Source organism: Poecile atricapillus, chromosome 21 (genome assembly GCF_030490865.1).
Source record: "Poecile atricapillus isolate bPoeAtr1 chromosome 21, bPoeAtr1.hap1, whole genome shotgun sequence".
In the NCBI taxonomy this organism is placed as follows: Eukaryota; Metazoa; Chordata; class Aves; order Passeriformes; family Paridae; genus Poecile; species Poecile atricapillus.
Window position 1 is genome coordinate 935,541 of NC_081269.1, and position 22,476 is coordinate 958,016.

A 22,476-nucleotide genomic window follows, 5' to 3' on the forward strand; every position below is an offset into this window, starting at 1 on the left:
GACAAAGAAAAAAAACCAACCATGAGACTTTCCCCCCATTTCATTACATCTTCATCTTCCAAAGACAGAAAAGAAACGTTTTGTTCAATCCTATATTCGCATCTTCTGAAATTATTAATGCTCTCATATTCTGGAGTGTTACATCTCCAGGCTGCCACCAATCCATGCTTAGTTTGGGGGAGTGAAGAAATAAACAGTGCTGGAAAAAAACCACCCTTTTGGATTTTGCTTTGAAATTGCCATGCAGCTGCAAAGCTGTGTCCAGACCTCACACCAAACACCAGGCAAGTGTCACATACTGACCATACAGTCATAGCAGTTAGGCCTTCACCTGCCGCAGCAATGGGTTCTGCATGCAACCTAGAAGGAAACCACTTCTGCATCAGCAGATGCACTCTCATCTGTTCCGGCCTTCGTGCACACAGAACATATGCTACCTCGTCCAGGCTGCACCTGCCACCATGCACGGGACATCAGGGTGCTGCTGCTGCTGCTGCTGCTGCTGCTGCTGCTGCTGCTGCTGCTGCTGCTGCTGCTGCTGAGCATCTTCAAGCCCTGATCTCAGCCCCAGCCAACCGGCCTCCAACCTTCACACTGCTCAGGCTCCAGAGGGAGCACGAGTTACCTGAATGGGCAAGGCGCAGCGCAGGCTTTCGTCAAATTCCACCCAACAGCACACCTGTATTGTTCTCCGACCGCGGCTGCTGCCTCCCGGTCGGTTCCTCCCGAGTGAGCGGCAGCCACGGAATTCTCCGGGAGCTGGGAGAGACCCTTCCCGGAGCAGCACGGCCGGAGCGCGGGGAGGAGGCCGAGCAGCGGCGACGGCCGTGGGCGCTTGCGATGCCGCCCCGCAGACCCGCACGGCCGTGCCTTGACCACGGCACCGGCAGATGCGGGCGCCAAAAGCAGAACGGGCCGTGCTCTGTAACGACGAGGAGGTCAAACGTATCCGCGCCTCGTCCACACGAGTTTGCACTCACCGCTCCGCGGGGCCGACGGCGAAGGACGCGGAGCGGGGCTGCCACGGAACCGCGGGTGGGCGGAGAACGCGCCGGAGCCTCATCCCCGCCGCGCCCCCGGGGCCCGTGCTCCCCTCGGGGCCGCCCCATCCCGCCCCAGGGGCCTCTCTCCCCCCTCGGGACTGCCCCATTGGGCCGCGTGGCTCAGCACTTACCTGGGAGCGGAGCTTTCGCCATTTCAGGGCTGCCCGCTCGCAGCCAAGCCGTCCTCAGCCGTGTCAGGTGCTCGCCCGCTGGGCGCTCCGGCACCCTGCTCTCCGGCGCCCCATCGGCTTCCAGCAGATGCCCCACGCCGCCCCCTTGCCTGCGGCGCTGAGAGACGCAGCCGAGAGCCGCCGGGAGCAGCCGCCGCCCGGTGCCGCCTGCCCGCCGCTAAAGGCGCAGCCGCCGTCGCTAAAGGCGCAGTGAGCGGCTCCGCGGAGAGCGGGGGCCGGGCCGGGCCAGCACGGGGACGTGGCTGCGCATAAAGGGCCTGGAGAGAGCGGCCACCAGGTGCGAGCAGCAGCCCGCCCCGGGCAAGAGCTCGGCGCCGGGTCTCACCCCGCCGCTGCCGGCAAGGACCCTCCGCCGGGAGTTCGCTTCGCCCGCAGCCCTCATGACACGCCTCCCGGGGAGGGGTCGCGGCTCTTTCGCCGTCTCTGCGCCCCTCAGAGCAGGGGGGGGCCGAGACCCGCGCCGCGCTCCTGCCGCGCACCGCGCCCGGCTCCGGCCCTGAGTGGCGCTGCCCCTACTCCGGCCCGCACTGCTGCCGCGGCACGGCCCCGGCCAAGCCGGCTCCTGCGAGTGGCTGCTCTGGATTTGAACAGCAACATTCCTCTGGGTGTTGCCAGGCCCCGTGTCAATGCAGTGGTTGAACAACTGCAAAGCTGCCTTTTAGGTCAGCAATAGGCAAGTGGCTTTGAGTCTGCTGAAAGCCGAATTAAGGGAACTTACAGAGTTCGTCCCTCTTCAAGAGCTTCACTGGCAGCATGCCTCTAAAAGTAGAGATGCCAACTTCTCCAGAACCCCCAACAGCCGGAAGAAATTCATCTTAAGGAACATCTTGAGTCACAGCCCTTCTTGTAGAAACAATGGGAAGAGGCTGGCAGAGAGCTTAGGAGGGATTTTATGTTACTACAGTGTGTCAGAACACTACCAAATAAAGGGCAGTTACAGAAGTTTTGCCCCAAAAATCCTACAATTGAAGAACCAAGCATAGTACAACCAAGTCCTAAAGCCACTTACAGGCTCTGTACCAACACCAACTTGGTAGGTATAAAGATAATTATGTGATTTGCTAGGGTATTGCTTAGCAGTTTATTCAAGAGCCACAGCAAATACCCCTGAGAACTTGGTGAGTTAAGTGGTTTTGCTTGAGCCTTAAGTGGAATAGACAGTTAAGCAGTTCCCACCTCCAGAGCCAGCTGCAAATAAACTATGGTTCACCTTCCCCCAGCTATGGGTGACAGTGCTACTACATGCTGTAGTTAGCCCTCGAGCCACATTGCCTCTGCTGTTGGACACAAGTCCTGTTTAAAAGGTTTGACAAGGACTGCTTTCCCAAAGGTGCTACAGTGTCACTGAGCCACCAAAGAAAGCAATCCTAGAGAAAGACCATGGATATATAGAATCATAGAATATGCTGTGCTATGTGCCAAATGGATTCAGAGGGAAGTTAAACTAAAACTGTGTTTAGTGATAATAAACAAGTGTTGTTTATTAAAAAATAAAACATCTTCAAAATACTTTCACACGCATATATACACATAGAGACACTATTGCTTTAATATTTTTGACTTACAATTTTAGAAATCAGCTGTTTTAAATTACACAAACCACATATCAGCGAAGTCCCACTTCTGCAGTAACATTTACGTCATTACATTTGAAGATGATTGAAATAGTAAACCAGGCTTCAATAGAAACAAAATTATTTTTAAAATATATTTTCTAATTAGAGAAAATAAAAATAATCTTAGAAGGTTAAAAATGAATGTGTTATAGATTGAACAATATTGGAGAAAAAAAACTGACAAAGGAAACAGACTCATATTCTCTAGGTTACCTCAAGGGCTGAATTTGCATTTCCCTAGTGTACTACGTTAAGTAATTATTACTATTGCTCTGACTCCAGACATAACCCAAACTAGTACTTTGATTACTTCAAACAAGTTAATGTTGCAGAAATACCAATTGTTCATTTATTTCATTGTTCTTGATTTTAATGGGATTCTTAAGAGAAAGGAATGTGGGCTTGAATCACTAAGTGCTGATAAAAATGTAACATTTCAGACTAGTTTAAGAAAAAGAAAGTAATATTTCTATCACATGCTTCTACTGAAAGGTCTTGTTTTGCCTTTGCATTATGTACTAAGGAGGTACCATGCACATTATGTACTATGGAGGTACTCAGGAACTCCCTTCTGAAGCTGACGGCAAGAGCCCAAGCAAACCTGCAACTAAGCCAGTGACAAGTGTTTGCATCTATCTGTGCTGTGCCATGAGAATCCTTCACTGGATTGCCACATCTCCAAAAGAGCTCACCCCAGTGTAGCATGTGCTAAGGCAATTAGACAATAAAAGGAAAAGTAAGGAAGTCCTTTCTGAAAAGGAAAACATTTTTATAATGGTTTTATAAAAAACCTAAGATGAATCTTTGATGGAGATCCAGTGCAGAAAATCTCACAGACTGTCAGGCTGAGGCTGACATTGACAGGGCAGGTGGGAAAGAATTCACTGCACTGGCTGCAAAAACTCTGACATGAACACAGCTTCTGCATAGTCTTCACAAACATCCTGCAGCTCTGCTGCCACATCACACAGGGCTTCTTCTGTCAGCTGCTCTGCAAGACTAAGGGAGAGGGAGGGCAAAAAAAGAGAAGGAAAAGGTTCAGAAAGTCAGATTTCAAATTCCAGTCTTTCACTTCCAAACCACAAAGACAGTTCATATACCTCTCAGCAATCTTCCATGGATCAAAATTGCCCACCACCTCATGGGAAATAAGCTTTAAATGATGCTTGTATCTGCTGTTATAATCCAAGATGCTCTGGAGCACATTGCTTGGCACAGAGACAGACACAGAATACGCTTTCTGTAGAGACTTCAGAGGCAAGGACTGCAGAACATAACTTCCAGACTGCAATTTCTCCTCTGCTTCTTTATTTTCATCAATATCACTGGAAATATAAAATAATCATCAAGACAGAATCAAATTTTTAAGTCTCTTTTTGAAGAGTCAGTGTAATGAAAACACTGGAATGAAGTCACATAGGTCTTATGCACCACAGTTTAGTGTGGGGCCAATTATTCCACTTACGTGCTGTCAAATGGTTTTTCAAATAAAATGTCTGTTTCCAGCTCTGTGTGTCTGATTAATTTAGTTATCTGAACTGGATGAGGAGACATAAGTTTTTTAGCTGTTGATGCCATTTGTTGTTCTAGAAGGAAGAAAATACCATTTTAAATTGTTTTTTTGAAAGAGAAAAACTAGATCTACTGCAGATTAAGTCCTTACAAAGACTTGTTTCTTTTAAGGGCAAGTCCTTCAGGCAATTGAAGTATTCAAAGTGAGAAAAAACATAAATTCAGCTCAGTGTATTAAAGCTGAGCATTCTAGAAGTACTACCTTTAGTATAAATCATTTGTGCTGCCAGTGGGTGCTTCTAGCAGAGATAGAAAATATCACTGTAAAAATAGCACAGTCTATTAAACTCCATGGTAAATCCAAGACATGGAAAAAGAATCCATAAAGATTTGGGGTAAATCTTCACCAGTCTTACTGTGAGACTTTCCAACTTACGTTAAACAACACAGTTTCAGTAAAGTTGTATGTGATCCAGTGGAAAACCAATGTAGCTTCACTGTGTTAATCAAACCATAGGATAAAGAAAAGGAATGCTGATAAAGTATTGATTTTAGAACTATATCTTAGAAACTGTGCTCTAAAAGAAGCACTTATGGTAAAAAGTGTCCAAGTGGTGCTATTTGATCACACATAATCCAATTACTTTGATTTCAAAACACCTGAACTTAAACCTACAGTTTATAAGAAAACCAAGTTGTGTTAAAAAAGACAATTACCCATTTTGTCTTCCTGGGCCCAGAACTGGGAGTCACTGTAGACAATCTGTGTGACTCTCCTGCGGACAGCCTCCTGGTACATCTGTGGTGGAACACACAACATCAGTCAGTCAAGTGTGTAACATACACACAGCTCAGCTGTACTGATTATCACCAACAGGAAAACAAGCAATTGTCCTCCTTGGGCAAAGCAGGCTTATTTTAGCTGGTAACACAACACAGAAAAGGGCTGGGGGATTGAAAACACAGACATTTATCTTGTTCAAAATGTCATACTTGAATACAAAACTAATTGCCAGTCCCACGGGAACTCCTCCCATTTCAGACCAACAGCCCTCAGCCAAACAACTGAGGGGCCCTCAAACTGCTCCTGTCTCACCAACAGTGAATACAAATGTGTGCTCCAGTGCCTCAGGGAAAAGGACACTGCAGCTTCACACTTCCAACTAATGAACAGATCTCTAGAAGTAAATGGCACTAAACTGAGTAGTTCTAAGTCACAATAAATTTCAGAGAAGGTCAAAATAGAACTCAAACCAGAAACGATGAAAAAACAGATTGAAGAAAACTTTTTAAGAAAACAATACATGAGAAAGCTCAAGTCAAGTAAACTATAACCTTATGTATGAATATTTATATAGAAAGATGAATAAAAGGCACAGATAACCATGTATTCATCTGACTTCTCCATGCTGCCCTGTGAAATACTTTGGGTTGCCAGAGCATATTTCCTCAAGATGGTCATGCTACTAGAATACTGAAATTCTATAGCACACAAAAGGGAAAAATTCAAATTAATATTAAAATACTTTCCAATCTGCTAGACAATCAACATAATCACCATACTGATTCTCCCATTCATATACAATGATTTAAGCCACAAAATTTTAAGATGGGATGCAAACTCAGGTCTGCCAACTTTATAGCAACAGATTCATCAAACACTGCTTCTGTTCTAACACGGTGTTTTCTGGAAGCACAAACTCCATCCAGGTCTTTGATCTCAGACACTGATCCAATCAGACCTTGCTTCATTTAAGAATGCAGATACTTACAGTTATTATAATTTATGGACAGCAAATAAGAAATGAACACTAATGAGACCAACCAAGACCGAAAATCTTACTTCAATTTCTTCCATTCTTTGCAACATTGACTCCAGGCTACCAGTGCCAGCCACAGGCAGGGCCTCAGTCTGGAGTCTCTCAAGCTGATCCATGCTCCACAGCTCCTGAGCAGTATCTTCCAAAAGATCATCCAATAGCTTTTCACTCAGAATATCTGCATTTGTTGCAACCTGCTACTTAAAAAAAAAACAAACCCCAAAAACAAATGCCACAGAAAACAAAATGACACAAACTCAATACAAGAAAGAAAGAAACCCAAACCAAAACAAAGGTAACTTCCATTAAGTTGAAAAGAAACTGTTTGTTGCTCTTTTATAAAAATTTGACAGCTGTCAAGGCATCATTCACCCAGTGGCATGATCTTGTCTGTACTACCTGTGTCCTGTCTAACGGAGGCTCTGACCACTCCTGTACCTCCTTCCCAGCTTTGTCTGCACACTGGGCTGGAGAAACAGTTCGTGACCTGTACAAAGAAGAACAAATGACAATGCCATTCTGAAAGCCAGTACGACAACAATAATTTTAAACACCAAACTATATAAATGTATTTTTAGGAGGACTGTTGGGAGTGGGGAGAAACTCAGATCTGACACTCCTTATATGATTTTTCAAAGAAAGTCATTACCTCAACTTTTGTATTTTTTCCATTTCTCCTCTGCAAAGGTGAGTTAGAATTCCTCTTGAATGTTTTGCTTCAAGCCTTGCTAATCTTCAAAAATAGCACAGTAGCATAGTAAGTTACAAAATGTACATTGGCCTTGACTCCCAGGAAGCAATTCGGGCAAAAGACTAAAGACCTGGCTCTTCCCAGGCTTTAGGGAATGGGGCTGCTCTGGGCCAAGCGGGAAAGGAGAGCAGCTATGTGACAGCAAGCTGTGCTGTGCCACTGGACTGAAGCCAGGCCAACTCTATCCTAGTCACTAGCACAGATCCAGAAGCTTCTCCACTGAGAAGCAGTGCAAAGGTGGGTGCCAGGGACTGCAAACATACCGCTTAGGTGAAACAGACCGAGGTGAAGGCTTTGAAGGCATGCAAGGCATTTTGCTCTCCTTAACAGGTCGTTTGTTCTCTTTTAGTTGGAAAGCTATAGTTGACTCTTGAAATCGGGCATGCTTTCCTAGAGGGTTTGTCCGTCTTGAGTTTAAAGATTTCAGCATTCCCTTAAAATTAACATGATCACATTAAAAACACATATTCCAGTTGCTGAATTTTTAAAGTATTTTGCGTTCTGCTTTAGACTTTGTCTTGAAATCATGCCTGCTGGCTTTTCTGCAGTTGATGGATGTGAAAGTTTTACAAGTGCTTTAAAGGGAAGTATAGCTGTGCCTGAATGGAACATATGCTTAATCCTGCAACTATTATTTTTGCAAACAGTTCAAACTTTTCCAGTGTTGCTCTTCCTGCAGAAAAAACTTAATTTTGATTTTTCAGAATTAGACTCTATGCTAACTATTCATAAATCCAAATAGAAGGTTTCCAAGGTAACATTGTATTCAGCCTCTGAGGAAGGGATAAAAAGCAAATCCTAGCAAATTACTAGCAAAATATAGCCCATGTCTTTTAAGAATTGTTTTGTTTGCACTATGGAGCTTCTTTCTGGTTGCAAGGACTTAGCAGAAATCAGAACTTGTATAGTAAAGTTTTATAATTTACCAATTAAGTAAGCCTGAGTAACTTATATTCTCCTACTAACATTAGCGCAACATTACTGCTGAGTGCATTTTTTGTGACACAAGATGACCATAGGAGGAAGATACTTCAGCTTTAATTTTAAATTGAAAAGCACACATTAATATCAAACCTGATTAATGTTTCAGTAAACATTTTCCTTATCAATTCTGTTGTTTCTAGTTGTAGAGTATATTTCCAAGGAACAAGAAACACCGTTTTTGAAAATAATTTGCTAAAATAGTCATAAGCACTAGAAATAACAGGCAGATTGCATAGTTTACCCCCTATGTCTCCTAGCTCAGAATAGCAATATTGTGAGGAAGTGCAAGGCTTTGACTGTGTCTTATAGAACAAATCCCAGGGCACAAGTAGAAGACAGCATAAATGATTTATCACTTCCATACCTGTGGTTTTGTAGGCAATAACATATTTTTCTTCTTCAAAGCACCACTTTCAAGGACAGACCCTTTTCTTACAGCTCTAGCTCTCACCAGTACATTTGTGCTTCCTTGCAAAGAGGCATTTCTCTCTGAAGTAGGTGGGCCACTTTCTTCTTGATATTTATTGTGTAATATATGGGCACAACTGTTTGCCTGTTGAACTGTTGAAATATTTGCAACATGTCAATGTTTATCTATACTAAAAATAACACATGAACTGTTAACTCTAAATTGAAAGGGCAAGAATTCTCTTCATTTCTACATTTGATACCTCTGTTATGCTAGGTAGCACTATGCTACCTCTGTTATGAACTTTTAAGCTCTACCATAATTTTTAAAAAATGAAAGACAAGATGAAAAATTCTAGCCTTGTATTTCCTGACAAGTATTAAAAGCAGTTATCTTTCTTACATTGTCTTGATGAACAGGAAGGTCTGGGGTTTGTGTGCATATACATATAAGTATGTAAAGAGATATCTGAAAATATATATGCAAGTCATGGGTGCAATTGCTATATGGGGTCTAGGCAGTTGTAACAAAGCATCCTCTTTTAGGCATCAAGACACATGGAAACCATTAGGTGCTTATATACTATCTCCCTGGACTGCCAAAGATTAACTCAGCATATGGAATTATTGCTACCTGGGGGTAGTAGGGAATACTTATTGTTCTAGTACAAACCAGTCTGAGGTATGAGAAAGTCACCACAAAGAAAAAAACAGTTAATATAATTTATATAATAATGCAAGAACTTACAGTGGCTTTCATAAGGTGGCAAAATACTTCAAGTAAATTTATCTCACACCACCTTAAGAATAAAGTTCCTTTCCTTTCATATCCAAAGCAAAAGAACAATATAGGAAGCCAGCTCTGAACAGTTGCATTGCAAGATAGTGGTGAAAACCCTCAAGTCTTCAGATTAACCATCAGTTAATATGTCTCTAGGTAGAGAAGTGTGATTGTTCATTACATTAACAGTAATAAACTGGCCAGGATAAAACAGCCATTGCTCCCAGTAGAGAAATTGTACCAGCCAAGGGAATTCTGAGCCAAAGCCACAGAATTACTTTTCAGTATGAGCAGTTATACAACCACAGCCTGGTTTTTGTTAAGACTGATTTGCTGACCTCTAACTGACTTCTGAACAGCAATACCATACTAAAAAAATTGAACTGTAGACGGCAGGTTAAGTGATAATAAGGTATTTAGTTATTCAAAATACAAACCAGTCAAAAGACTCCTGGCACATGGAGGTTTTTTAGACTCTTGTCCATGCTGCCCCTTTAAGGTGAGAGGTTTGTTTTCTCCTTTTGGAGAGAGAAGTTTTCTTGCTGGAAATGTTTCAGTGTTCCTTGGAGATTTGGCCTGAGAAGCTGAAATACATTTCTTCACTGTTTTTGATGTTTGCTTGTTTTCCAGCAGTGAATTCAGATCCTGCACCAAATATTTAGAGTTTTAATTATTGTCTCAGTAAATCTGATGTAATGAAAAGCAAATTCAAGACCTTCTAAGCAGTTGGAGCTTTTTTGGTCTGGTTTTATTTTGTTTTTTTTTCAGATGGTGATTATTCCTGATAGCTTGTTCACGTAGAAGCTTTTTCATATTAGTAACTTAAATCTTACTGAAAAGGCTTACAATTTCATATTTACAACTGATTCCAGCAAACCATTTGCTTACAGAATGTTCAAAAAGAATTGAAGACAAGGGCTACAGACCAACAAAAATTTCATGGTCACATAACTATCGTGACAAAGACACTTCTTCCAATGCTATGTCCAAACTTAAACAACTACCTCCTTTCCCATTCCCAGGCAGTTAGCACTCTTACTGTTCTCATAAGCAGGTCATAACAGTAAAATTAAAGACATAGCTCTTACAGTTTTAACAGTATTTTTAAGGAAAGCATCTTATGGCTCTGATATTGCTTTTTTTTTAATTTATGCAGCAGGCAACATGAATCAGAACTTTTCAATTATACTAATGATATCTGTAAGTCATCAGATATCAATAAAATAGATATCTGAAGGGCACAGAGCCAAGTAGTTCTTGTACCCACAACTTTATCTTCTGCCTGGACAACTCTGCACCCACCACCATATGAGATGCTCAGGTGCTCATCACTGATGCTGATGACTAAAGCATGCATCCAGAGTAATAAACACTTAATGCACACCTAATGTATAAAATTAATTCTCTTGGTTCTGAAAATGACTAATGGATTAGGAACTGATGCTTTGTTGCCATTATCACTACTACTTCTCATTCTACCAGGACAGCCAAGAAAGTTAGGAACAGCATCAACAAGCAGCAGGTAGCTTCTGTGTTTAGGATGCACGTCTCTTTTAGACCACCATTGCTTAGGAACATTAGAAGTACTTTTTAACATTAGAAAATATGACCTTTAAAAAATAAAAACAAAACCAGTAATATAATCTGCCATTTCATGAACACAATCTCATATTTCGCTACATCTTTCCTGCCTTAGCAAAAACAAATGGTTTTTTCCTACCTCAACTTGCAACAAAATATCTATGATAACTTCAGAAATGGAAGAATCCCCTTCTAGTTTGGCAGAGCACAGAGACAGTTGACGAATGAGACTGCCCAGTTCCTTGTAGTGGGCAGGAATCTGCTCATCTGTTTGATCTGTAAACTGATTGGCAAATGCCTGCAAGGTTCGTACAGCTCCTCTGTGTGCTGCTGCCAGCCTGGATACTGCTCGAGACTGGAAAAATGAAAAATAAATAAATGCTTTAATAACTATAGTTTCTATGGATATTATACTATTGGAAGAAATGCTGCTGAAATTTCATGCAGAAACATTGATGTTTGGAATAATTTTGATTGGTATTAAGCCATTTATTTGTGAGAAAAAGCAAAACAGGCATTGAAGTAATTTACTCAAGATTCCTCACAAGAGTACTCCTATCGATGTCATGCTGGCTTCGGGTAAAACAGCCTGGGGATAACAGGTCATGATGTTTCTACTACCTGTGCCAACATAGAGCTATTATCTACTGTTGGCTGGAGCCTAACGTGCAAACAAGAATATTCTCAATCCTCTGTGTTTTGTTACAGAAGACAATGCAGGTAATTGAAAAAGGACAAGAGAACAACAGGGCAACATTGGCCAGACTGTAAGTCGTGATCTCAGCCATCCCCCTGAAAGGTGCTGGGCAGAGAAGAAAATCAGAAAGAAAGCTGGTAAGACTGAGTGTCATCAAACAGAAGTTTTGAAAAAGCAGTCAAGAGTAGAACACATTGCTAATTCCTTGCAAAAAGGAATTGAAATGAAGAAGGAATTAGAAGCCACATAAACGCAGAAGACCAACCACCTGCCTCTCATTTACTGCAAATGAGAGCTGAGGAGAAAAAGGAAGTAGCAAAGGCAGTGTCGGGCCAAGTGAGCCATACTTCTCGGACAATGAGACAACATGTGTAAGATACAAAGGAAATCCCCTTTCTGGAGAGAGCTCAGCTGCACCCCAGACAATCAAACTCAATTATCCAGAAAACTCTGTCAATAAGTTACTTGCACCCTGAAGGATAATTACATCTTACCTTTTTAGTATGTTTGATTGTATGAGGACTCAGTTTCTCTAAATCGTCCTGAATTTCTTTTACCTGTTTATCAAGAAAGGAGACAGAGAGGAGCAAGTCAGTCACAATTAGTTCCATGTCTATAAATGAACAATAGATCTTCACTGTAGCATCTCCGATTTTCCAATAGTGACATTCACCTTTCTGTCCAGCCACGAGGGAAATTAGTCACACTATTCAGAAAAAACTGAATAGAATAAATAGAATGCCATGGAAGTTCAGCGACAACCCGACTGACTTTCTCTTGTTCCAGTTAGTTTCTGACAAATTCATCACAACAAACTAAACTCCTGTGCATCTGTTTAAAATCATGGTTCCTACCTGTTGCTGGAGCACATATAGCATCCGAGCTGACCGTGCAGTTTGTTGCTGTCTCCTAGTGCAAAGCCGCTGCTCGTTTTCAGGATCGAGTTCTCTATCTCTCCCTAAAAAGCATAGAATATAAAGTTTTATATCCTAATTTAACCTGTGAAAATCCCAATTAAGTCATGACAACAGACATAATTTAGTAATAAGCCTTTTCCATGCAGAACCAAGCCATCTATTTGTGCAGGGTTCTTTTAACAGTAATGCATGTTAGTTATTGTAAACTCTATGTCCTGTTTCTATTTAGAATTTGACTGAAGTCTCATATGATATAGCTCGTTAGTTATTTTAAAAACCATCTCTAAGTTTTATGCCAAAGTTGTAGATAAAGCACTCAAAATTAGAAATGGTTAAACCTCCTGCTAGTTACTACAAAAGAAGCAACTGCTTAAACTGGCTAGCTATTCTATCTTGTATGAACTTCTCAAAAAAAAAAAAAAAAAAAAGGTGGTTCTCAAAAGTCTAGACATAAATATAAATTCTAATATAACTCAAATATGGGGGAAAAAAATCAACGAACTAGTGTATATTTATATAAGATAATTACTGTTCAGTCAACACCTTTTTTAATAATTTCTTCAATTTTCTCGACATAGCTCCTCAATTCTTTTTGCAGACGCTGAACTTCCTGCATATTTTGATGTTCTTTTTTATTTAAATTTGGCTTGGTGTCTGGTCTGGTATCATGGGTGGGTGGAGAGTCCAAAACAGCTGGTATTTGCCTTCCCTCCTTAACTACGCAGAGATAAATGTTCGCGTCAGAGCTGGCAGACTCCCCTTGGAAAGGCTGGTCAAGCCTCTGCTGACATGCTGAGTGAGTTTGAGTCTTCAGGGCTTTTTTGGTTTTTTGACTCGCAAATACTTCAGTCTTCTGCTGTCGTGATTTCTGGGTCCACAATGGTGTACTGACCACATCTCCAAATACCTGCTGTTTCACTTGTTCTTCAAGACGTCTTTGTCTGATGTCCCTTTTTGCCAGCTGAACAGCCAATTTCAGTCTCTCTTCAGATACCACTGAGAACATCCCAGAGCTTCTCAGGCTGGGGTTCTCACTTCCAACTAGATTTCTCTGATCATTGGATGCCTTCAGTTTTTCTATTATAATTGGATGGGGATGAGAGAATCTGAGAGCCAAGTTCTCTGGAACTGCAGGAACACTTCTATTAAACTGGAGCTGTTCAAAGCGTAAAAAAATCCTGATGTTATACAGAACACTATAAACAGGTGATACAACTCATGATGGCACCATTTTGGATTTGTGCTGAACACAGTGCTAACATCAATGTTTTCATTCTTGCTAAGTAGTGCTCACAGAGGACAAGGCTTTTTTTGCTCCTCACTTGCTCACCACTGAGTAGCCTAAGGGTGGGCAAGAAGCTAGAGAGGAAACAACTGGATGGTTGACCCCCAACTGACAAAAGGGATATTCCACACCCTGTGGCATCATGCTCAGCAGTAAGAGCTGCAAGGAAGAAGGAGAAATGGAAGACTGGTGAACAGCATTTGTCTTCCTAAGTCACTGTTATATGCACTGAAGTAGTGGAAGTGGCTGAACTCCTGCCCACTGATAAGAGGTAGAGAATGAATTCCTTATTTTGCTTTGTTTGTGTACACAAACAGGAAAGCATTTGCTTTTCACCTTCCAGTTCTCTTCCCCATGCCAACTAGCAGAGAGTGAGCAAGTGGCTGCATGCTCAGCTGCCTACTGGGATCGAAGCACAACAGAAAATTAAGAATAACTGCATATACAGTTTGTGATCTCTACCCCTACCAAAGGACAGAGTCAAGATAATGTGTGACAACATGAGGAAAGCTGGTATGACACTCCCTGCTGGGTTGTCTCACGAAGTGGGTCAGAATAATCTTTTTGTTACAATCACAAAGAAAACCAATTCAGCATCACTACAGACGGCATATGGTACCTGTGTTTGTAAAGCTTTAGCTTCATTCCTGTATCGCTGGGTGGTGAATGCATCCTCAGACACCGCGGTCTTGCTCAGTCCCATCTCATCGGCTTGAGAGCAAATCCCGCTATTGTCCCTTGCTTGTGATCACAGCTGTGAATGTGAGAACAATAAACGCTTATTTCAGACTCGCAAAAGCCATCCCGGGTCCGACGTGAGCAACAAAGGGAGAACCAGCCCGAGGGAGCCGCGGAGAGAAGACTGGGGCGGTCTCCCTGCAACCGCCCAAGTCCCGCGGCTGCTCCGGGCCCGGGCCCTCACGGCGTGCCGGGCGGCACCGGCACCAGCGGGTCCTGGACGCTGCTGCAAGGCAGAGGGAGGGGAGGCAGACAGGAGGGAGGAGGCAGAAAGGAGGCAGAGAGGAGGGAGGCGGAGGGAGGCAGAGAGGGCAGGAGGAAGGAGGAAGGGAAGGAGGAAGGCAGAGAGGGCGGGAAGGAAGGAGGAAGGGAGGGAAGGAGGAAGGGAGGAAGAGAGAGAGGCAGAGAGGGAGGGAGGACAGGCGACCCAGGCCGCGCCTGGACCCACCAGGCGCCGTTCGAACCCGGTCCCGCCGCCGCAGGGGCCGCCGGGAGCGCGCGGAGCTACGGCGGCCGGGCGGAGCAGCTGCCGCCATGGGCTGGGTGGAGTTGCAGGTCCGCGGCTATCCGGAGTTCATGCGGACGGCGCAGAGTTACCACGGCCGGCCTATCTTCGTGCTCTTCTGCGGCGATAAGGACGCCGAGGGCAAGAGTTGGTGTCCCGACTGCGTGACGGGTGAGGCCTGTGGGGGGAGCGCCCTGCCTGCGGCATGGGCCGTGTCAGTCATGGGGAAGCCGGAGGGGCTCCCGGTGCCTTCCCGGAAAATGCCGGGCGAGCACAGCCCCAGTGTCGGTGCCGGGCTCCAGGCGCAGTTCCGCGAGCGGGCTGCCGCGCTTCCCTTTTCGTTGCCCACATGGAGCGGCACAGGTTGCTGGTGAAGGCTGGCGCACGGCCAGCAAACAGAGAGACCTGCGGTCAGTTTCACCTATGCTGAACGTGTCCAAGCGCAGCGGTGCCCTCCCGAAGGTGTCTGGCGGCAGCAGGTGAAGGCGGTTCTCAGAATCAGCGCGCTGAACTACCTGGGCTTTACGTGTCTGAGCAGGTGTGAAGGTGCGCTATGGAACCGTCGCCCTGCAGTAGGGCGCCGTGCTGAGCTGTCACACCCAAAACAGGACAGAATGAACGTGTTAGAGAAGAAATTGCCCTTTACTCAAACACAAGTCCAGTCAGTGTTCGAGCACATAATGAACTCTGAAAAACTTGTGGGTAGACAGGTGAAATGAATTAGAGATCTCTAACTAAAGCAGACAAAACATTAATAAGCAGCCTTGCTGGTCCAAGTAAATACGTGTGATTCAGTAGCACAAATATTACGTACTAACAGATTTTAAAAATTATTTTCTAGCTGAGCCAATTGTGAGGAAGGAACTTCATAACCTGCCTGATGAGTCAGTTTTCATCTACTGTCTAGTTGGAGATAGGCCCTAGTAAGTACCTTTGAATGCTGACAGATGGGATGACTGTTGGTGGACTGGTGGTTACCCTGTTGGAAAAACTGACTGAGCTGTCCTTTTCTGTAAGGAGACAATAATTTTTTGAGGCCTTCACCATCTCTGACATAAATGATCTGCATGCTTGTTTTGAGAAGGGAGTTGGGAAGGTGTGAGGCAAAGGCCTTTGAATAATTTTGAAGCTATTTTAACTTCAGAATGCCCCTCTACAAGCTGTGCTTAACACCTTCTTTCTGAACAGCTGGAAGGATCCCAACAATGAATTCAAGAAGAACCTGAAACTTACAGGAGTGCCTACACTACTTAAATACGGAACAGTAAGTGATTTGTTCTGTGTTCTGGATCTACAGGTACAGGCATTGAAATGGCGCTGGCAGGAATTTAGGGCTGTAAATGAATTAGTCACTTGTATTCTCTGAGAACCCTCTCTTGTTCAAGGAGACCAGAGCATTCTGAACAGTTCTTCTGCTCCCCATTCCTCAAACAGTTCCTCAAGAGACAACCATTCTGCTTATTGTGTAATGTCTATAATAAACATGCAGTAAAGGGAGTATGTGCACTTGGCCCATAGTGCTTGAGGGGTTGAGAAACTTATTAGCTACGTATTGTTAATGCTCCAGCTTTGCAACTCCTCAACTTTTGAAAAATACAAACACTGAACTATGGGAGTGAAACAATTTATGAGCATTGCACTTGGCTCAGACTGCAGCTCAAGTTGTAACTTGTACATGTTAGTTAATTAGCAGTTACTTGCTTAGAAATCCCTCTTCCAAACCTCAGGAATGCTTCAGTTGTTATTACCTTTCTAGTTCCACCTCCACTACCTCGACCCCCAGGACAACAGTTGCTGGATGTGGCTAATGTTAGTATGTACAAATGGCTCTCCACTAGAACCAGTTTGTTAATTATGAACTTTTCCTTTCAGCCTCAGAAGCTGGTCGAAGAAGAATGTTTTAAAGCAGAGCTTGTGCGCATGTTATTTACTGAAGACTAAAGCCCTTACTAGTCAGTCCTTGATGAAGATGGTAATCTCAATTACTGCAGTGTCCTTTCAAAGAATCACTGACCTTTATTAAAACTTTTGTAATTAATTACTTCAGACTAGTCAAGATAAATGTCCTGAAATTCTGGGTCCAAACCTTAACACTAAAATCTTACCACAAGAAACTGTATCTTTCCTTTTATGTCCAAATAAACTTGAGTTTTCAAACTGACCTCTTTTCAAAGAAGCTGAGCTCATGTTAGAAACTGAGATTAGCCTGCACTAACTGAAGTGTAACTGCAAAGTTACACTTAAAATGAATAAGAAGGAAGGGGAGAAACAGAAAAAAATCTTCCTAAGTCTGACCACATAATTACAGAAACTGTTAAGATAAATTTTCAATGCCAAAGATGTTTAATGGCTTATGTGTTCTGTCCAAGTGTGATAACGTGATGGCTGACAGCTGTAGTATCACTGATTACATGCCAATGGTTAACAGTTTGGGAGTACCTAATCCTACAAGGACAGGAAATACAACATGAATGCACCAGAAATACAGCCTGAAAATAGGAAAATTAAAATCCTGGCAGCTGCCAAGAGCTATGTTCTTACAATAAAAAAACGTAAAGGAATAAATGGCAAGTGCTTCTCCAATACTCCAAGCAATGGCATGTTTCCCCATGTACCCTGTTCTCATTACATGGAGTGTAAAGAGATTCCAGAGCAGCCACTCCTGCATGGGCAAAGGCCAAGATTCAAGGAAGCCGAGTTTAATGGAACAGAGACAGCTACAGCTTGTTTCCTTCTCTATCCTGCAGAGTTTCTCTCTGCTCCACTCCCCAGACCTCACCCTGTACACTCCTGATTTCTATCTGTACAATGTGCTGTAAGGAAAACTGCAAAACTTCCATCAACAATCACTTCCAGGGAAACAGAAGTGATGAGTAATAGCGCAGCTTGGTTTCAAGGAAAAACTGCAAATTTCAACTTTGTCTATCATCACTTCACCTTTGCTTGTCCTGGAGCTGTAAGTAGCAGGGAGTTCTCAGTGACACTTTAAGACACATCATTATTCTCCAGGGAAAAGGCTTCCCATGGTCAGCCTGTAGAGCTACACTTTTTTGTAAATAATTAGTAAGTAACAAATCTAGGTTTTGTTTTCAAAGTCAGGAGGAATCAATAACTTGACTGCAGTAAAGCTCTTAGAAAATTGTCCATGCTATAAAATAAATTGCAGGTGTTTATTAGTCTTCAAAAGAATAGATGAAACAAAAACAACACCAGTCACTTGAAACATTCAAATGAAAGGGACACACATCCAGAGCCAAAGTTGCATAAGGGTTCATTCCTCTCCTGTAAATACTTCACTAACACAAAGTACACCTTATCATCACTACTCCACTAGTACACTCCAAATGTACTTCATTTTACAGAGGTGTTGTTTTGTTGCTGCTGCTCAGCCAGTGCCTGCTGGAGGCGCATCCTTTTCCTGGAATAGTGCTGCCAGTGGAGGATCTGTTGCTCATCAATAAATTTGGCACACTGAGCATTGACCAGTTCTTTGCGGAAATGTTCATACTGGAGCAGCTCTAGCATATGCAAACATTGAGGATACCTGGGTTAAAAATAAGCACACTTTAATACAGGTTTTTACAAGGAACACTAAATCTAGAGTCTTCAGTACTTCTTGGGCTGTTATTTTAGTTGTGATTCGTATGTGCTTTACCTAAGTGTGAAACCACTTCAGCCTGCACACTGTGACTTGGTAACTGCAGCATCAGGACAGGAAACAAGGAATCCAGGTCCATTAATAAATGCACATTCCTGCTTGCTTGCAGTAGCTTCCCCAGTGGCTTGGTTTGATAGACCAAATCCATAGGAATTACAATGACTGTAGAGCCCAATTAAAGGAGATGACCAAAAGCATTTTCCCAAAAACTGAATGAATTTGCACACTTGCAAATACACAAAATCACCCTGTGTCTCATGCAAGCATCAATAATGCAAAATTAATCTTAAAATGCACTTACTGCTTTTTTACCCTAATGTTCAACAGTTTCATTTTAAACCAATCAAAAGTGCAGACTAAGGCTTTAAAGGAAGATTCTATGAAAACTCATGAAATTTTTATAGTATTTCCCCATTGCTGCTACATGTGGACTACTGGAAACAGGAAAATCCAGATTGCATATAACCATAATCATACATAATCTATGTTATGGGGAGGACAAAAGTAACATTATAGGCAGAAATGAAACCTTGACATGCTGCTGTACAGTGTGTAAAATGAGGTCAATGCCAAACCATTAATACGCAGAAACTTAAGGGAATTTAGCACTTACTTCAGGTATTTTGCATATTCAGGTTCTTTCCAATAAAGTAAATATTTAAGATAATTTACAAAAGCTTTATCTTTGAAGTAGCCTCTTTGTGCGAGAACTGAAATAAAATGACAAATAAGGAATTGTCAGTTACAGATGGGTGAAAAAAATGTGCACACTTGAAAAAATTCACAAAGTCAAAACTTTCTCATTACAATCAAATTTCACTAATTTATACTTGGCAAATAAAAAAAGAGGACAAAATAAGATTTCTACGTCAACAAAATAATTGATTAGTCTCATGTCTTGGTTTGTATCTTTCATTGAATGGAACAGTTTTTTGAAAAAAGAAAATTTTGACTGTAGTATCAAAATTAGCACAGAGTTATGTATAAATTGAACTATGTATATATGAAACATTATGTATATATGAAACTATTCACATTAGTAAAATTCTGTTTTCAGATGAAGGAATGCTGTTAACTTGATGTTACTTTTTAATAAGAGACTGAAACTTGTTATTTTTTTCCTCCACCAAATAAATGCTTTTTTTTTTGCATTCCAACCAACAAAAGACTTTACAGTCAAATAAAAAAAAACAACCCACCTGTTAAACAAATTATTTACAGACTACCTTTATGCCGTAAAAAACCCTTTTCTTTGTTTAGCCCTCTCTTAATATTTAACAATACCAGTAACAATAAATATCATTAAACTATATTAACTCCTCCGGGTCTTGGTATTTACTTTAAATACTCACAGTTGAGGTAATTTGGATTTGCCAGACATTGAACAAACTCCAGCTCCAACTGGAATCGAAGTCGATTCCCTGTATCATCTGAGTCGAGAAAAAAAACAGTAAGAAATGGACCCACACAACAAATAGAAAGCAATCGTGGTCGATGTGTCAGCCGGGACCAAGGCGGGTTGGGGTGGGCGAGGGCCGCGGCCGGCAGCAGCAAACAGCTCCGTGCGCGGGCCCGGCTCGGCCAGGGCACGCCCGGGAGAGGCCTCCGGGGCTGCGGGCTCAGAGGGGCCCCAGCGCCCGTGCGGCGGCCTCTTCCCGGGCCGCGAGCTCTCGGTCTAGCGCGTTCCCTCAGACCCGGCGCTCCGAGGGCCTGAGGAGCTCCGACAGCGGCTGCAACACCGGCCCACGGGGCTCCTCCCTGGCCCCGCACCGGCCCCACGGGCTCCCACACCTGCGTCCATGTCCGGGGCGCGCACACCCGACGGCGACAAGCACACCCCCGTCAGCGGCCCGGTGAAATGCAGCGCTAAGCACACTGGGAACGCAGCGGCCGTTGCCTAGCAACGGCGGCGGGGGGCAGGGCCCGGCGGGGGGCGGGGCCCGGCGGGGGGCGGGGCCCGGTGGGGGGCGGGGCCCGGCGGGGGGCGGGGCCCGGCGGGGGGCGGGGCCCGGCGGGGGGCGGGGCCCGGCGGGGGGCGGGGCCCGGCGGGGGGCGGGGCCCGGCGGGGGGCGGGGCCCGGCGGGCGGGGAATGATTTCTTGGGTCGCTGTCCATCCTGGGCTGGAGGCGGCTCCTGTTCGTTCCCATTTCTGTTCTCGGCCGTGTGCTAACACACCGTCGTCCTTCGCACTCGTCCTTAAACACTGACATGGCGCCCCTTGAACCATCGCGGGTCCTTTTAAGGGTTGGGTTTCCCGACCCCACGAGTCTCGCCAGAGCCGCGCACTGATCGGAGCAGTTCCCTCGTACGTGCCCTGCAGAGCAGCCCGCGAACACTCGGGTGCTGGGAGCTGGGCACAACTGACACCAATCCCTCACTCCCGCGGGTGAGGGAGTAGCTCCTGCCGGGTTACAGCAGCAGGGCATCAAGTAGCTGTTCTTGGAAAGAGTGTTCAGAGACCACAATATCCAAATAAACCCCACACTGAATACGGCACTATACAAATTCCTTCCTTCTCACGGTGCTGTGCTGCAGCTCACGGCAAACCCCAAAAAACTCAGAAATCATTAAAGTACAAACCAATGTCTTTTTAAGCGACCAGCACTCAGTTTTACATCAATCGCTTTGTCCTGACGACGTCTCTCGGCACCGTCCAGCCCTACGGAATTTCACCGTCTGAGGGGAAAAATCCGTCACACACGCGCTGCTTGTGCCAGGGGAACCCAGTGCAAGCAGAGTGACATTCCCGGGACTCCAGCTCCTACGACTCTTCTCGAACATGAACATCCCTTCTGACAGGAATGAGGGTGGAGGCCAGTCAGTCCCAGAGCCATTAGAATGTGGCTTTGGGGTCACTGTTCCATGCATGTTTTTTCCTCAGCTAAGCCTTGAGCTGGGCAGAATAAAAAGAGGATGAACTTTTGTTTGTATTTGCAGAACATTCATTTTAGGTTTGTACTAGATAAAAACACTGTTCATCACTTCCAGAGCAAAAGGGAGTGGAGAGAATCAACCCTAAAATACTAAATTGTATTTCAAGTTTAATGGTAAATATTGGACATTGGACAAAGTTTGGAGCTTTGGGGTTTTTTCATAGTGACTTTACAGTCAGCCAAGGAGATTTCTGTCAACCTCTACACTTAATTCTTCATTAATTAAAACACAGTTGTCTCAGAGTAAAACCCTTAATAAGCAAATGCTCCATGAGTGAGCAGCAGCAGTGGAAGCAATCTTTACAGACTAACCTGAAACCTTTGTAATGTCCTCCTTTTTTTGTTGTTTAATTATTTTCTATTTTAATTTGTTGAAGTATTTTTGGCATCCAACTTAGCAATTTTCTATAATACTATATTTTCCTATGCAGTATGAATTTTTCCCTGGGAATTGGATTACAAAAACCATATAAAAAAGATCCATGCAGAGTTTTTTTTTACTAAAAAAAGGTTGCTTTTTTAGACAACATTTTAGTGGTTGTGGAATACTACTATTACTATATCAAAGCATAACAAGTCACTCCCCAGTAAACACAGACTTTGAGCTGAAAGAAGAGATCAAATATATCCTATGTGTCTGCACTGCTATTCTAGAATAGGATTTCTCTCCCAAGAGTGACTTTAGAGGAGAGAATCCTAAAAAAGGATTGGTCACAAAAATAAATAACTATGTAGGTTTGCATGAGTTAAGTCAAACATCTCAATTCTTGTCCATCAAAACTAGGAAGAAAATTGAAAATAGAGGTTTTAGTATACTAACTGAGAACATTCTCTAAGAAAAGTTTGAATTTTTCTTTGTTTTTAAATGTCAGGTGAGCCAAACTTGCAGGATATGTATTAATATAAATGTGAGCCAGGAGTCTGTCTTCTTGTCATAGAACCAGGATGACATCGCTGCCTCACTTTCTCCTTTCATAGAGACTTGACTGCTGTTATTGCTGTTGCCTCCCCAGAAATGTGATGGTTTAGGACCATAAATTTATCTTAACTCCTTAG

General features: G+C 43.4%; 4 protein-coding genes across 9 annotated transcripts in view; 1 reads left to right on the forward strand and 3 right to left on the reverse strand.

Annotated features, from left to right (window-relative positions):
• Positions 1-1,977, reverse strand: part of PITPNM3 (PITPNM family member 3) — a 53,483-nt gene extending 51,506 nt beyond the window's left edge. The window contains exon 1 of one of the 4 annotated variants that reach the window (XM_058854201.1): positions 1,175-1,977. In XM_058854201.1, the coding sequence (XP_058710184.1) occupies positions 1,175-1,196 (22 nt within the window). In that variant the 5' untranslated portion in view covers positions 1,197-1,977. Of the gene's footprint in view, positions 1-625; positions 719-980; positions 1,079-1,174 lie in introns of those variants that run through there. The other 3 variants (XM_058854202.1, XM_058854204.1, XM_058854203.1) reach the window with 3 other exon arrangements.
• A 731-nt stretch (positions 1,978-2,708) lies between these two features.
• KIAA0753 (KIAA0753 ortholog) lies at positions 2,709-14,912 on the reverse strand. 3 transcript variants are annotated; one of them, XM_058854207.1, is made up of 16 exons: positions 14,773-14,912; positions 14,206-14,340; positions 12,845-13,457; positions 12,239-12,342; positions 11,879-11,941; positions 10,827-11,042; positions 9,544-9,751; positions 8,282-8,478; positions 7,197-7,366; positions 6,832-6,915; positions 6,582-6,669; positions 6,206-6,379; positions 5,080-5,161; positions 4,316-4,436; positions 3,951-4,175; positions 2,709-3,849 (listed from the first exon to the last, which is right to left on the reverse strand). In XM_058854207.1, exons 2-16 carry the CDS (start codon positions 14,287-14,289, stop codon positions 3,732-3,734), a joined length of 2,547 nt encoding a protein of 848 aa, XP_058710190.1. In that variant the 5' UTR covers positions 14,290-14,340; positions 14,773-14,912; the 3' UTR covers positions 2,709-3,731. The 3 variants fall into 3 exon arrangements, with proteins under 3 accessions (XP_058710190.1, XP_058710189.1, XP_058710191.1); XM_058854206.1 differs by having other exon boundaries at positions 8,282-8,481; XM_058854208.1 differs by lacking the exons at positions 2,709-3,849; positions 4,316-4,436 and having other exon boundaries at positions 3,963-4,175; positions 8,282-8,481.
• Positions 14,683-16,990, forward strand: TXNDC17 (thioredoxin domain containing 17). The gene is made up of 4 exons (XM_058854210.1): positions 14,683-15,000; positions 15,671-15,752; positions 16,018-16,093; positions 16,702-16,990. Exons 1-4 carry the CDS (start codon positions 14,859-14,861, stop codon positions 16,768-16,770), a joined length of 369 nt encoding a protein of 122 aa, XP_058710193.1. The 5' UTR covers positions 14,683-14,858; the 3' UTR covers positions 16,771-16,990.
• Positions 16,991-17,980: 990 nt separating this feature from the next.
• On the reverse strand, positions 17,981-20,426 carry MED31 (mediator complex subunit 31). Its single transcript, XM_058854209.1, has 4 exons — positions 20,279-20,426; positions 19,840-19,917; positions 19,101-19,197; positions 17,981-18,373 (listed from the first exon to the last, which is right to left on the reverse strand). Exons 1-4 carry the CDS (start codon positions 20,286-20,288, stop codon positions 18,181-18,183), a joined length of 378 nt encoding a protein of 125 aa, XP_058710192.1. The 5' UTR covers positions 20,289-20,426; the 3' UTR covers positions 17,981-18,180.
• Between the last annotated feature and the right edge of the window lie 2,050 nt (positions 20,427-22,476).

Coding starts and splice junctions, on each gene's coding strand:
- KIAA0753 (XM_058854206.1), bottom strand. CDS start 14,289: ATGGGACTGAGCAAGACCGCGGTGTCTGAGGATGCATTCACCACCCAG. Junction 13,458..14,205: donor CTAAAGCTTTACAAACACAG/GTACCATATGCC, acceptor CGCTTTGAACAG/CTCCAGTTTAATAGAAGTGT. Junction 3,850..3,950: donor CCATGGAAGATTGCTGAGAG/GTATATGAACTG, acceptor CCTCTCCCTTAG/TCTTGCAGAGCAGCTGACAG.
- TXNDC17 (XM_058854210.1), top strand. CDS start 14,859: ATGGGCTGGGTGGAGTTGCAGGTCCGCGGCTATCCGGAGTTCATGCGG. Junction 15,001..15,670: donor GTGTCCCGACTGCGTGACGG/GTGAGGCCTGTG, acceptor ATTATTTTCTAG/CTGAGCCAATTGTGAGGAAG. Junction 16,094..16,701: donor CACTACTTAAATACGGAACA/GTAAGTGATTTG, acceptor TTTTCCTTTCAG/CCTCAGAAGCTGGTCGAAGA.
- MED31 (XM_058854209.1), bottom strand. Junction 19,198..19,839: donor AAATCCAAATTACCTCAACT/GTGAGTATTTAA, acceptor ATTTTATTTCAG/TTCTCGCACAAAGAGGCTAC. Junction 18,374..19,100: donor GAATATGCAAAATACCTGAA/GTAAGTGCTAAA, acceptor TTTTTAACCCAG/GTATCCTCAATGTTTGCATA.